The 16,141-nt window shown below is 33.1% G+C and overlaps 1 protein-coding gene across 1 annotated transcript; it reads right to left on the minus strand.

The window, feature by feature from the left end:
* Positions 1-2,532: 2,532 nt before the first annotated feature.
* On the minus strand, positions 2,533-3,904 carry LOC112521786. Its single transcript, XM_025130781.1, has 2 exons — positions 3,808-3,904; positions 2,533-2,813 (listed from the first exon to the last, which is right to left on the minus strand). The coding sequence occupies exons 1-2, from the start codon at positions 3,902-3,904 to the stop codon at positions 2,533-2,535; spliced, it is 378 nt and encodes a 125-aa protein (XP_024986549.1).
* Positions 3,905-16,141: the final 12,237 nt, after the last annotated feature.

Below are 16,141 nucleotides of genomic sequence, written 5' to 3' on the forward strand. Positions count from 1 at the left end.
AGCGCATTCTTATGAATTCCTATGTTATGAACATATTCTTATGAACACCTATGAACATCATTAAATACCATAAAAATAACTTACACATAGAAATTTGTAACATCTCATTAAATACCAAAAAAGTAACTTCCATATAAAAATTACCTATTTACCCTTTATCATAAAATCAAACATTCGAAGTAACCTCTATTAAAAAATTAATATTATTGGTACAATAAGTTTATAAAATTAACATCATATTTTTGGTTAACAAAAGATTCCCCCCCCCTCCCCACACACACACACACACACACACATATATATATATATATATATATGTGTGTGTGTGTGTGTGTGTGTGGATAGGGATCAAATGCAAACCAAACCATTTGTACAAACCTCATTCAAGCAAATTATATTTTTTCCTTTTTTTTCTTCTTTTAATTATGAGGGTTCATTTGTCATTTTTATTGTACAGAGCGTTAATTATATACTTATCATGTTCCTTATATTAATTTCAAAAAACAAATTTTATGAAAATGAGAAATACATGAAACAATTTCATCATATTAAACAATTTTATTAAATTAAACAATGAAATTAACGGTTTATACATTTCGTGCAAATGACTTAATTTGCATTTGATCCGTCCCATATATGTATATATATATATATATATATATATATATAATATATTGTATAATAATTATAATAATAAAGTAATATATTTATTTAAATTTTAATTAAAAAATAAAGATATGATAATAGACCAGAAGACCCCTGAATTACCTCACTTTTCTATAATAGTTAAATCAGAATAACAAAAATGTAATATTATTGATTCAAAAAAGGAATGAGAGTTGAGTGAATGATAATTCCATGGGCCAAATTTGTAATATAAATCTATTGGAAAGAGACACACAAAACCCTAAAAAGATGTACTTTGTAATGGCAGGTTTTCCCAAATTAAAAAGGGTGGAAAACCCTAAAAAGAAAGGTACTTTCGGCAAATGGTACGTTTGGGGAAATCTATTGGGATCTTGAAGAGCCACCCCTACCAAGGGAGCAGGTTAGTAGAGCCATACAATTCAACGAGTCAAACCAAATAATGCTGCTACATCTAAGTCTTCTACACATATTTCAAATACTTATTAATTATATATATATATATATATCGTTTTGAATGCAATTCATTATATTTGTATAACTAATACAATTCAATTAATTGAGATGTTTACGAAAATGATAAGAGTTCATTTATTATGATTTAAATATTTATGCAAGAAGACTATGACTTATTAATTATGATCAATAGTTTATACTAAAAAACTATCAAAACTTTTATGAAATCATATATTCGTCAAAATTAAATGGACGATTGATATTGAATTGTATTGGTTGTACAAATATAAAGAATTACATAATAACTCATCTTTCTCTCTCTCTCTCTCTCTCTATATATATATGTATATGTATATGTATATGTAAACATCAAATATATTTAAGGTTTTAATGGCCTTTTATTTTTGTCATACATCAGTTTTTCACTAAAATAGTTTAACAAAAAACTATCTTTACAAATATACTCCAATGCAAAAACGTTTTAAAAAGCCTTTTCATCAATTATATTTTAATATATCTTCATCTATTTTAAAATATTTTATAAAGGCCTCTCATTTAATTAATCGTTTTAAAGTTCATATCATAATTTTTTAACACAAAAATTACTTAATTTTAAAAAAAAAAATGAATTCGTTAAAAACCGTTACCTTCTCATCCAGAAATCTTGTATAAATTTCCGATAATACTCCATCAGATCCAAGAAACTACGAATTTCGCTGGGGGTTCTCAGTACTTCTCATTTCTCAATAGTTTCAATCTTTGTAGGATCTACTCTTACTCGTGCCTCAGAAACAATAAACTTCCCTCATCCAATACTCACAGTTGGAAAACGTATGATACAATTTCTTTTTCTTCAAAAGTTCGAGAATTAAACGAAGATGCTATGCTCCACTTCTGATCTTAAGTATATAAAAACATCGTCGATAAATACAATAATAAATTTATCAAGATATATTCGTTACATACCCAGTTCATTAAATCCATGAAGGCCGCTGGAGCATTTGTTAGACCGAACGGCATGATGTCTGTATCTGGTTTGGAACACTGTTTTGACAATATCTTCATCTCTGACTTTCAGTTGATGATACCCAGTTCATTAAATCTATGAAGACCGCTGGAGCATTTGTTAGACCGAACGGCATGGCCAAAAACTCATGATGTCTATATTTGGTTCGGAACACTGTTTTGATAATATCTTCATCTCTGACTTTCAGTTGATGATACTTTGACCGTAAATCGATCTTGGAGAAATTATTTTCTCCAACTAGTTAATCAAATAAATCATCTACTATTGGTAAAGGATACTCATTCTTTATCGTCAACTTATTTAGTTCTCGATAATCGATACACGTCTTCATTGTTCCATCTATCTTTTTAACAAACAATATCGGAGCACCACAAGGAGAAGTACTTGGTCTGATGAAGCCTTTATCAAGCAAATTCTTTTAATTGGATCATTAATTCTTTTAATTCAGAAGGTGCCAGACGATATGGAGCCCTGGCTACTGGTGCTACCCCATGCATTAAATCAATTATAAACTCCATGAATCGATCAGGTGGTAAACTAGTCAAATCTTCCGGAAACACCTCGGGATACTCACAGACAACAAGAATTTCTTTCTTTGAATCGACTACATAAGCTAGAAATCCTTGACAGCTTTTTGAACACATTTTCAGGCTTTCATGATAGATATCAGGCTGTTGTGATGATCCTGCCGATTACCAAAAATCAAAATCAACCATTTTCCAATAAATCAATACTGATCATTTTTTTATTGCAAACAATGCTGGTCTGATTTTCTGCTAACCAATCTATGCCCACCACAACATCAAACTCTCTCATTGGCATTGGGAACAAATAAAACGGTAACCCACATCCCTCAATCTCAATTTAACATTTATCAAAAGCACGGGTAATAGATACTTGACTATTATTAGCGAAATCAATTACGAAAATATAGTCAAGAGGCACAGAATTCACGTATAAACATCCCGTAAATAAAGGTGATACAAATGAATAATTTGAACGAGAACCAAATAACACCTTGACATGTATAGAGTTGATAAGAAATGTATTTGTTACCACATCGGGGGTTTCCTCTGCCTCTTCCTTTGTCGTCTGAAAAGATCGACCCCTCGCCCTATCCCATTCACCTATTCGGATGTTGACTCCCCTACACGTACTCGGAGTATTTTCACCTAGAGTCAATCTTGGAGCCCTTAAATGGGGACAATCTGACTTAATATGGCCAGGAGAATTACAATGAAAACATCGTTGAGGAATCCGACAATTTCTAGACAAGTGCCCCGGCTCCCCACATCTATAGCACTTTCTCTGTTCAAAATTACAATCACCCTGATGAACACGATGACGTCTTTGGCAGGGTCTTTCACTAAATCGTTGGGCAGCACGATTTCCTTTCTTTACAAATTTTGGTCTTCTATATTCAGTCTGAGACCTTTCCTATTTCATTTTCTCAATCACCTTCTCCTCTCTCTTTCGGTTCTTTTTCCTTTTTGTTGTTTTGGCCACATCAACCGCCAGTGGAAAAGTTGAAGGATTCATTGCAATTACAAATTCTCGTATCGAAGGCTTTAATCCCCAGATATACCTCTCGACTTTACGAGATTCTGACGAAATGTAATATTCTGCAAATCAGGAGTGTTCGATAAATTTCTCAGTGTACTCCCTTACCGTTTGATTACCTTGATCTAACTTTAAGAATTCTTCTTCTAGTTGTCTGACGCCTACTTTTGGATAGAACTGTTCCCTCAATCGGTCAACAAATTCCATCCAAGACATTGTTTGCAAAACATTGGGTCTTGTTAATGATATTCAATATCCCACTAGTACAATGCATTAGACTTCAACATTGACACAACAAATCTGACTTTATCCTTATAAGAACACTTACTAGTATTGAATACAGATTCTATCTCCCTCAACCAACACATTATCTTCACCATATCTCTTTCTCCAGAGAATGTTGGGAGTTTACAGGTTAAAAACATTTTGATATCGCCCCCTCTTGTGTTTTGTGTATTAGACTTGGGGATTTATTTCAACCTTTCTGTATCTACCCTGGCTCCTACTCCCATAATAGATGTCAGAGTATTTCTCAGCTTGCTCCTTTCCTCTAATAACATGTCCCGAGTAACATACTCAGGATATTGTATTGGTTCTTGATTTACATTCTCCTGAATTGATTCACCCTGATCTGGATGAACTTTAGGTTGATTGTTCCTTCCTCTCCCACGTCCCCTTCCACGGCCCCTGCCTCGACCTCTCCCTCTGCCTGCTATAAGATTCATAGGATTGTTTTACGGTGAACTCTCCCTCTCGTCCGGGTTGATGAGGGCGATCCTTTCAGACGTTCGTAAATGACTTGCCATCTGTAAATTTTAAAATTTTAATATTCACATAATCATATTTTCAAATATAATAAGGTATCCAAGTACACACATGTACCTGTAAATTCATAATTATATTGGCCAGTTGTACTTTGAATTTACCTTACATATCCTTATTTTAACCCATCATATTTATTCCAAAGGTTCTATATATGTCAGGGACCTTTAAAATGCAAATAATACAATTTAATTCTAGGCATCATGCTGGAAACCTAAATCTCTTAAACTCAGGCTCTAATACCAAACTTGTAACACCACAAGATCACATTTGCATATAAACATATACTTCCATATATCAAGAAATATAGTTTATACATTCAGTCCCAATGTCTACAAAAGCTACCTTACAAAATAGCTACAAATTTTTCCACAAAATTTCTTTACAAAATTTGTGATTTAACAGGTTCTCAATACAAAAGATAACATGATATCCTTAATATTCCATGCAAACAAGTATAATTCTTCACATTTTCTCTTTTCCCTTATCCACTAGTTGAGTCCGACCTGTAATGCACATTTTTCCAAAACACCAAAATGAGGGTTAGACCTTGAGGTCTAGTGAGAAATCACTTTGATGCTATTACAGGGCGAATAATCACCAAATCACGTTTATGAACTCATATTTGTATCAGTAACAAAAAAACAATACTTTCATAAAACAAACTTCATTTATCGCATCAAAATAGCCAAATAACTTAATAAACACATTCTAAGTAAACTTATCGCATAATAGAGATGAATATATTACTTTCTCGCTGATAATTCTTAATTTGTGAGAGTTATTTGTTATTCAATACCGCTATTTTACTGTGTCTTTTGTACTCATTTTGCTCCTATCCTGTATTTTTGGCCCAAAATATGTTAAGAGTTGATGAAAAGTCAAGAATTTGATTATTTTCTAAAAACCCATTGTTGTTGGTATAATGCCCACTTTCTGCTCACATTCTTCCTATGGCATATTTTTCTCAAGACGGATTTAGACAAAATTCAAATACTGGCTCTCCTGGGTATTAAAGGGATTTAATTTTGAAGTCAGATCCGAAATTCTTGAATTATTTAGAAGAATGAGCCTTGTTGGATTAAAAAATGTTTTAAAAGTAACTCTACCATTATTTTAATGAAAAGACCTTCATTACCTTTTCCTTAATTTAAGGGTTAGGTAACTTTACCTTTTTTAACCTTCCAAAAAAGGTGACAAGGCCTGGAAAGTAGACAAGAAGTGATGGGAGGGTCTTTACCCTCTAGTCAATGAAGACTTTCTTCCTTTGGGCGAAGAGTTTGTCCGGTTCTCACTTTTTCACTATAWATTGAAGCTTTTCTCTCATTTGGAAGACATCAATCCATCAACAATTCAGCCAAGCAACCTTGGAGCATTCTCTCTAAAGTTCTAGGGCAGTAGACAAGTTTAATTTTCGCATTTAATTTTATTTTCGTACTTAGTCTTTAATTCTCGCTATTGTGCATTGTATACTCCCTGTGGGCAACAATTTAAGTAAAATTTCAGTTCAAGTATTTCTTATGCATTTTTCTTCTTCTGTTTTCTTTATGTTTTATAATTTTATTATGAGCTAATCACCCCTTTGGGTGTGGGTGTGAGTCAAACTTAAGAACTTGAAGGCATACTTGGGTGTTGCCAATTTTATTAATTCTTAAGCTTGGTCATTTAAGTCGGGACTTAAGCTCAACACAGATAAGCTGATTACTTTGAAGTGTTAATATTAGATCATTGATCCAAAGATGGGCGGATCTGAAATAGGACTTAGATGATGCACAAAGATTTGAGAGAGTCTTTGATAATCACGTAGAGATGCGGATTCTGCATGTTTTTAGCTAATGTTCATATATTAGTCGAGTTTATACTACAAAGAGATTTGAGTATAAATCTTCAGGCTAGTGGAACCAGATATATTTTTATCTATTAGCTAATTCGACAAGTCTAAGATTGATAAAACTGAATGCTTTGTGGGCACTCTGTGGGCACAGTATATAAGAATTCACTTTCGAGAGATCGGAGTTTTTATAAAAGTCCCATGAGTTTCTGACCAAACTGTTCCTGAAATCTTCTTAAGGGATACTTACACCCATACCCATCTTTTAATTTTAAAGGTTTATTTCATATTTTAAAGCTTTGCACCATCAAAACTCAACTTTTATTCTCAAACCGAAGCATGCTCAAGAAGTTCATGAAACTCTCTGATTCTCAGTAAGTCAAGTCCCTGTAGAAATGATCTTGGTATTATACCACTTTATTACTTGAAGCGATCATAGTGTTGGTGTGCACTTGCACCGCCACTGTGGGGACTTTGTGTCTACTATGTGAACACTTACGATTCCGCCACACCACTCGCATCACATGAGTGAGACAACCTAATCTCCTCGCAACACACTGGTGTAAGGACCTCATCTCATCGCATCACACTAGTGCGATAAACCCAACTTGTCACATTACACAGGTGCAATAAGTCAACTTGTCGCATCACAAGGATGCGACAAACTCACACCTCGCATCTTATAGGTGTGATAACCACTATTTATCACATTAATAGAATGTGACAACTTTAAGTCATCGCATCACAATGATGCGACAACTCCAAGTCATCGCATCATAAGGATGCGATAACAAAGAACATTTTGATCCAAAAAACCCAGATTTTATGTCTCAATGATTATGCCACCCTTATCCTGGTATACACATCTGCTTGATATGCCACCCTTATTCCATTCACAAGATATAAAATATTAAAATCCCACAATTATGCCAATTATAGCATCAAAAAAACAATTTTATAAACATCTCCATATAAAGAACCATACGGTTCTAATTCCAATTACCAAATAACAAAAGTATGTAAATAACTCACCTTATAAATCACAAGAGATTAAGATTGAAACAACAAGTATTCAGTTTAATCATAGAATCAGCTTCTTCTTCTAATCTCCCTTTGGGTTCTGTTTTCTTCATACCAAAAAACACACACATAGAGAAAACTTTCTCACCAACTTTTTAACAATACTCATGAGATATTAAGAATATCTCATCTTAAAACCAATTAAACAATTAAGGCGGTGGAACTCTTAAAAACATTTAAGCATACATATAAAATTTAACTCCTCAACTTACCATCATTTTTCAAAAACAACCCCGAATTTTATAACCGGTTATCACACCAATATTCTATCCATACTTTCTAACCAACTTTATTGTCCGTTCTGTTGTTTTCTTACTATTTGGATGTTACTTTACATTATAATGACGTGCTAATTGTTTAGAAACAAAACTTTTACGAGAAAAATCTTACATCAACTTATACTTTTTTATATTTATTGCAATAAGAATCCAAGATGAATGTGAATATGACTTTGATGCATGGTTGATATTATTTATTCATAAGGTTATACAAGAGGTAGCATTAAGGGACATGCGGCCCCAAAATGTTTTTTTTTTTTTTGGAAAGTATAATATGTTAAAATAATTGAAATTTGAGTGATTTGAAATAGATTGAATGTGATTTAAATGTGTTTCATTTACTATTTAAAATTGGAATTGAAATGGAACGAGATTTATGTCACAATAATCCAAGGAAGGAACAATTCCTTCTTTAATAATTTGCAAATTTCCTTGGAATTAAATCACCTTCATTTTGCAAAAGAGAATATGAACAAATTAAGTCAATGCAAATTGTTATTTTAATTATTACAACGAAATCGGATTTATAGGATGTTAAAAAAAATTAAGTGTCCTAATAAACTACTTTGTAGGACTTCATTTCGAGCATTAAAAAATGAAATGTCTTATTTAAAGGCGTTGTAATAAGTTTATAAGACACTTTTGGACGTCTTAACAAGTTTTTTAGAATGTATTTTTAACACAAAACGTCCCATTAGCAATTTTATAGGACACTATTTGAAAAATGTGTCATATAAAAACAAGTGTCCTATAAAAAGATATGTTTATATGACACTTTTTCAAAAGTGTCATAAAATTGTTGATGTGACGCTTTAATTTTTGGTCATATAAATTAAATCTTATAAAATGGTCTATTAAAACGCTTAAAATTAATCGTGTCCTATAAACCCATTTTTGTTGTAGTAAATGTATATAAAATCCATCAAAACCCGCTAAGCAAACACGCGCAAGAGACGAGGCTCATTTGGTTTATCTAAACTGACTTAAAAGATAAGGTTAAAGGTTCAAATTTTGTAAATATACTTAAAGCAAATTAAACCAACTTAGGGGTTGTTTACTAAACACTTATTTCCTTACCTGATGAACATGGCAATAGTAAAAAATCTTTCCCGATAATAGCAATGATAAAGACGAAGAGTTTTACTCAGTAAGTGAAGCGATTCTTACCCGGGTAAGTGCTTATCGGGTAAATTGTTGTATATAATACCATTTTGATGTACTATAATTTTATCCGTTAAAATAAATTACAATGTTGACTCCTAATAATAAACGTTTATCGGATAAAACCTTGTATTTGTATTTGTATTTGATTTGCATAATTAATTGTTAAATTTATACTAATAATATAACAAAAACTACACATTTTAAACATGATTCCCATTTCACAAAAGATAAAATGTAGTAAAAAGCTACAAATTCAAGTTGACATGTTTTTTTTTATTAGGATATGGTAAAGTGATCGACCATGGGGCTTTATGCTTTGTACTCTTGTGGGGTGTTCATTTTGGGGTCAAAGTTTGCAAACTCTTAATAATTAAAATATATATGATTATTTTTTTAACTTATAGAAAGCATCCGATAAACATGTCGTTGTAAAGTAGTATTCGGAAAAGTATAAAAAAACTCAAACAACTATCCTGTTTTAAATGATTAATTTTTTGAATAAAAAAATCATTAAATTTTCTCATTTTGAAAGATTAAATCTATAGACTGTTTTTTTGAATTAAAAAACCATTAAACTTTCTTATTTTGATTGATTAAGTTTCTAAATATTTATTTTAATAAATAAGCAATTGCACTTTTAGAAATTGGTTACCTGCATACTTTTAACCCAAAAAAGATTATACTAGCCTACTAATAAAAGTTCAATGGTTTTAAAAAAATTCAGGGTTTTAATCATTTAAATTAAATGTGAAAAGTTAATGGTTTTTTTCATTTAAAATGAATAGTTCAAAGACTCAGTCATTTAAAATGAAAAAGTTTAATAGGTTTTTTCATTTAAAAAAATAGTTTAAGGACTAAATCAATCAAAATGAAAATGTTTAATGAGTATTTTTTGTAATTTTTTCTATAGTATTCTATAAAATTTATATGTTACAGAAAGCCAATCAAATAAAATATTAAAACACAAAAAAAAATGATCAATTCTCTGCTCTTGCTCCTACTTTGTGAATAGCTATAACTTAGTTGCACATTGAGAGAAAATGAGATTTTTGAGCTCATAATAAATCTCAAGTTATGAATTATCAACAACTTTCAACATTATTTTAAATTGATTTACAAGTTATTGCGATAATATATTGCTTTCGGTTTCAGGATGCTACTGTAGAAGTATTTTAAGTTGATTTACATGGGTATAAAGGTTAGTATTTGTATGACATAATTCATTGAGCACGCTAAGTCCCCGAGGGGAGTGTTTGCAATACTTTAGGCAATCCCGCATTGTTGATGAACGATGAAAATACTGGTAGACATAGCGAGGATATTAGGAATTTAAATGGAGATGTTTATGACGACCTGTTACATATAAATATAAATGAAAGTTGTGAGCGTCTAATAAACACGAAAGAGTGAACTACCAATAACCCTTGGGACCTTCTTCAACCCCAAAATGTGACGAGTCGACATTGAGGTGCCAAATTATTTTGGCTTAATTTTGATTTAATTTTGAATTTCATATTCCAAATCGGTCTAAACATTACAAATCTGACCGTGGGAGAAGTGAGCTCTCCTCCCATCATTGGAACGAAACAAAACAAAAAGGGGTTGTTATTAGTTTTATATATTACAATACACACACTTAGTTGGTTTTACGTGAGATCAATCTCTTTCATAAGACCCATAAGACCACATTTTTCCACTTGAAATTTCACAGTAAAACATTGTAAATGTAAAAAAAAAATCCGAACCTTCACAGTGTTTTGCTGTGAAGTTTCAATTGTAAAAAGATGGTCTTAAGGGTTTTACGAAAACAGGTGGGTACGCGGGAGATGGAGGGGTAGTTTCGTAATTTTACAAATAAGCGGCAAACCGGTTCATATGTGAACCCATGTGATTAACGTATAAACTATGTGTTCATATATGAACCCGTTAATTAGTTACATGCCAACTATTTAACTGATTTCATATATGTACCAACAGGTTCATATGTAAATCAGTTAATTAATTCATATGTGAATCACACAGGTGAATATGTGAATCAGTAAATTAATTTATATGAGAATCATAAGTGTTTATATGAGAATCAGTTAATTAGTAAATATGTGAATCAATTAAAATATAGTTCAGATCTGAATTACACGGGTTCACATATGGACACATAGGTTCATATATGAACTCTTTTGCCGCTTATTTGTAAATATTATTAAACTATCCCCACTATTTTTCGCATGGCCGCAATCGTTTACCAAGTAAGTCGCAATTTTTGACCAGTCAAAGCCACAATTATTGACTAGTCAAATCCAATCTTAATCGCATGAATGACTAGGATCATTTCTTTACTTCTCAAATATTTACTACTTCTTAAGATAACAGTTGGCTATATATATATATATATATATAGAGAGAGAGAGAGAGAGAGAGAGAGAAAGAGAGAGAGAGATAGGAAAGCTCAGTTTTCAACCATGTTTCCGTGATGAAAGGAACAAGGGAAAATGCAATATATGTCCCTATTTCTTTCCATTCATCATGAATAGTGAACGTTAATGTTTTACACTATTTCTTTCYATTCATCATGAATAGTGAACKTTAATKTTTTACACTATTCATGATGAATGATAAATCATTCAAGATGAATATCCTATAAACTTAGGTTTATAACTGAACATGCCCCCCCCACACACACACACACATACATACATACATACATACATACATACATACATACATACATACATACATACATACATACATACATACATATATATATATATATATACTAGGGATCATGAGAGAATAATAGTTGATAGCTAAGAATCGTAAGTGTTCACACAGCAGGCACAAAGTCCCCACAGTTGCAGTGCAAGTGCACGCCGACACTATGATCACTTCAAGTAATAAAATAGTATAGTACCAAGATAGTTTCCATATGGATGGACTACTGAGAATCAGAGAGTTTAATTAACTTCTTGAGCACATTTCGGTTGTGAGTAAAAATCAAGTTTTCGTTGATAGAAACACTTAAAAGATGAAATAAACCTTTTTAAATTAAAGGATGGGTATGGATGTAAGTTTCCCTTAAGACGATTGTAGGAACAAGATGGTCAGAAACTCATGGGACTTCTATAAAAACTCCACTCTCGAAAGTGAATTTTCATATATTGTGCCCACGGAGTGTCCACAAAGTTCCCACTGTCATAGATTTTAAGCTTGCCGAATTAGCTAAGTGATAAAAAGATATCTAGTTCCACTAGTCTAAAGATTTATACTCAAATCTCTTTGTAGTGTAAACATGCAAAATCTGTATCTCTATGTGATTATCAAAGACTCTCTCAAATCTTTGTGCATCACTTAAGCCGTATTTCGAATCCATTCATCTCTGGATCAAGGATCTAACATTAAGACTAAAAAGTGATCGGGTTATCTCTTATCTCCGTTGAGTTTAAGTCCCGATTTTAAGTGACCAAGCTTAAGAATTAGTAACATTGGCAACACCCAAGTGTGCCTACTAGTCTTAAGTTTGACTCATACCCACACCCAAAATGGGTGATTAGCTTATAATAAAACTAAAGAACATAGAAGAAGTAAAGAAATGTATATGGATTACTTGAATTTAAATTTAACTAAAACTATTATCATAGAGGGCAGACAGTGGGCAGAAACGTAACTGAAATTAAATACAAGACAAGAAGTAAATACAAAAAGTTAAACTCTAACTATTGCTCCAGATTTTCAGTTGAGAGTAAATTCTCCAAAAGATATCTTCAGTTGAGAGAAAATGCTCAAAAGGATATAGGCGAAGTGGAGAGATGGAAATCCTTTTTATCCAAAGAAAAGAAACATCCTTCCTACTTTGGGACAAATACTTTATTCCACTTTTTTGCAAGATCTTCTAGATGTGCTTGTCACCTTTTGAAAAGATGCAAAAGGAATGGATGGGCATCCCCTTGATTTAAGAAAAAAGTACTTGAGCTATTTTTTAAAACAAAAGGGTTCATTCCTTTAGATTTTGTGATATCTCCAAAATGCATTGCAGTTTTAAATCCCTTAAATACCCAAAAATATAGGGTGCTTAACCTTATCCAGATATGCCTTGATTTTTTTTCACAGTGGGCAGGAAGTGGGAATGAAGTAAGCATTGTCCAGCAGTGACAATTTTCAGAATAAAATCAAATATTTGATCTTTCATCACCTCTTAAGAATATTTTAGACCATAAATATGAGATCGAGGTAAAATGGGTGCATAAAAGACATAAAAATAGAGTATTTAACAATAAGTAACCCTCAAAATTGAGAGTTACCATACACCCAAACTTGAGGTGTTACTTGTTCTCAAGTAAAAGAGAAAGAAATAAAGAAAAGAAACCTAAAGAAAGAGACAAAATCAAATACTTACAGAAGGTGTCGGATATTCGTCTAGCATGGATGATGTACAACTTCACTACTTGATCTTCATAGTGTCGCCATTAATCAATAGGAATTTTAGGGCTAGTCTTTATGGCAATGATTTCCTATATCCCTCCCCCAAACTTCTCCTATACTACAAAAAGGTTTGAAGCAAAATTTCACATTGATTCACTTTTAAGTAATCGGCAATATTCATGACCCATTTCTTTTGTATATTTTGTATTTTTAGAACAATAAGCTCACAATTTTTGTCTTCCAATTTTACGAAGACTCCCCTTCTTCTTTTTTATTTTTGAAATGCATTTCCCACAAACTTGAATTGTACAATGTCCCCATTGTATGGAAAGGGACCATAACTGCTGGCTCAAATTGGATACAATGGGAAAGTATTTAGGCTTAAAATGAAAGGATGACCTACTTCTTTGTAACATAAACACTATTAAAAATAAAAGAAGATAAGAATTAAACAAACAAAAAGAATTTCCAACACCAAGTCACGATATATAACACAAAAGTATGACGAATTTAGGAGTAACACACAAAAAATGAATCAAAAGTTTTAGCAAAAACGTACCCAAAGATAGAAAAAAAATGTTCAAAAACTAATGATGATAAACCAAGGATTCAACTATTCGGGTCGAACCTGCTCACTATGGGCGGTGGGGTATTGATCCGCCACTTTGGAGGCATGAATATCAGAGGTAGGGACTGTAGGAGCAGCGAATGTAGGGGCAACAACATCTGGTAAATTTTGTACCCGTGGAGGACAAAAACCCCCATGAAATCATGGCAATTGGTTTGCAAGAAGTAAGTCTTGACGGCTATGAATCTGTCGAACAATACGGTTCCAATCGCGTGAATAAGCCCAGTAACGGGATGTCTTTTTCTCCAAACTAGTGAGTCGCTCGTCAACACTTTGAACTTTGTTGAGAATGGTGTCCAACTTCTGGTTTCTTTCTTCCCATTGAAGTGCTAAGACCAACAGCCATGTAGCATAATCGTAATCGAAGGCAAACGGTGACTGGGATGGTTGTTAGGACGGTCCAGCAGCGGCGACAACAGACAGTTATGATGGTTGTGGTGTTGGAATAGCAGCAACTGAAGGCTCGAAATGATCAACCACGGGGACAAAAGCGCTATGCTGTAAAATGTCAGAAGGCTGACAAGCACGCTCGTGGCGATCCATCGTATCTTGGCCAATATACGATGATCCAACAACAATGATATCAGTGTCATAAGACGCGACATTGACGAAATTCATGAGATTTGTGATCAAGGCAAGAAAAATAAAACAGAATGTAGTATGCAGACAGGCTAACGAGATGGCAGTGTCAATGATGGGTCCCCAAATCCACAGTCAACTCCTTCAAAATACAGTAGAGAAGTACACACTTTTCTCTAGAAAGGGTACTATCATGAACCGTTGTGATAAGATTATGTCGTAGAAACTAAAACCATAATGTGGATTCCTTGTTCAAATGTCTGGCCAGAATAATTTGCCGCTTGTTATCCCTTGTCCACCCATGATCGGAAGGGTGATGATAGTTATGTCCTTATCGGAAACAACCAGGGATTGCTTCAAAATTTTTGCAAAAAAGCAAATGGGAGGGGCTGAGATACAACGGACCGAATTAAGATTTAGTCCGAACCAATTGATGGATTAGAATCGTAAGTGTTCACATAGTGGGCACAAAGTCCCCACAGTGGCAATGCAAGTGCACGCCGACACTATGTGATAACCAGATCCTGGTTATTACCCAAGGTATTTAATACGTGATTATCTGATTTAATTAATTATGTGATAGCATGATAATTGATACGTGCCGGTATGAGAATTTGTGAATTAATTGAATATATATATATATATATTGTGTAAATATATATATATATATGATTACTATGGGGTATGCATGGATGCATGAGGGGGAAAGAGTCGGTTTAGCCGACTTGCTATTTTTGGAAAAGTATAAAAAGGAGGCTTCACTTCTTCATTTGGTTTCCTGCCATTTTGAGAAATTGAAAGGTTGTTCGAGAAGAGTTGTTCGGTTTATCAAGAGAGGGTGATTTCAAGATTTATTGCAAGTGTCAAAGTTTCAAAATGGTTGATTTCTAGCATTTTGGTGATAAAAGCTTTATAAGGTGAGTGATTTCTAAACCTTTTTATAAAAATTTCACTAGTTTCAGTTGCATATTTCGTATTGTTCTTATTTGAAAAGAAACTTTGATTTTATTGTCTAGGTGTTTATCCGGACAAAGCTTGACCGGATAAGCATTTAAACCGGACAAAGCTTGATCGGATAAAGGTATAAACTGGACAAGCCTTAGGCAGTTTAGTGTCCGGATTGTTTTAAACCGGACAAACCTTGAGCGGTTTGCTGACCGGAGTTGGTTAAATCGGTTGAGTGGTGAGCGGTTTAGTCTTAAACCGGGAGAGTCTTGAACGGACTGTTGACCGGATTTGTTATCCGTTCAATATGAATATTGTTCTAAGTTAAACCATTCAAAGAAGATTTAGTGTGTTGACCGGATTAGGTGTCCGGACAAAGTGGACTTTAGTCAAAATGTGTAAACCGGACGGTTGTTGACCAGATTAGTTGACCGGACTTGTAAACCGGATGATTGTTGACTGGACTTCTTGTCCGGATAGCTTTATGTTGGAAATTTTATAAGTTTTTAAAATGTTTATTTTAAAATAAATGAAATGTTCCTATCAAGCGGGGTGACGTAAGTCTGTTTTGGTATTGGAACGGGATTTTGGGAAATGTTTCTACCAAGCGTGGTGACGTAAGTCTGTTTTGGTACGAAACTATATTTTGAGAAACCTTCCTAACAAGCGTGGTGACATAAGTCTGTTTTGGTATGGAAGTGAGTTTTAAA

The sequence above is a fragment of the Cynara cardunculus genome, assembly GCF_001531365.2.
Source record: "Cynara cardunculus var. scolymus isolate 2C chromosome LG 11, CcrdV1, whole genome shotgun sequence".
NCBI classification, from domain to species: domain Eukaryota; kingdom Viridiplantae; phylum Streptophyta; class Magnoliopsida; order Asterales; family Asteraceae; genus Cynara; species Cynara cardunculus.

Coding starts and splice junctions, on each gene's coding strand:
- LOC112521786 (XM_025130781.1), bottom strand. CDS start 3,904: ATGTCTTGGATGGAATTTGTTGACCGATTGAGGGAACAGTTCTATCCA. Junction 2,814..3,807: donor ATTCTTAAAGTTAGATCAAG/GTAATCAAACGG, acceptor GGTAATCGGCAG/GATCATCACAACAGCCTGAT.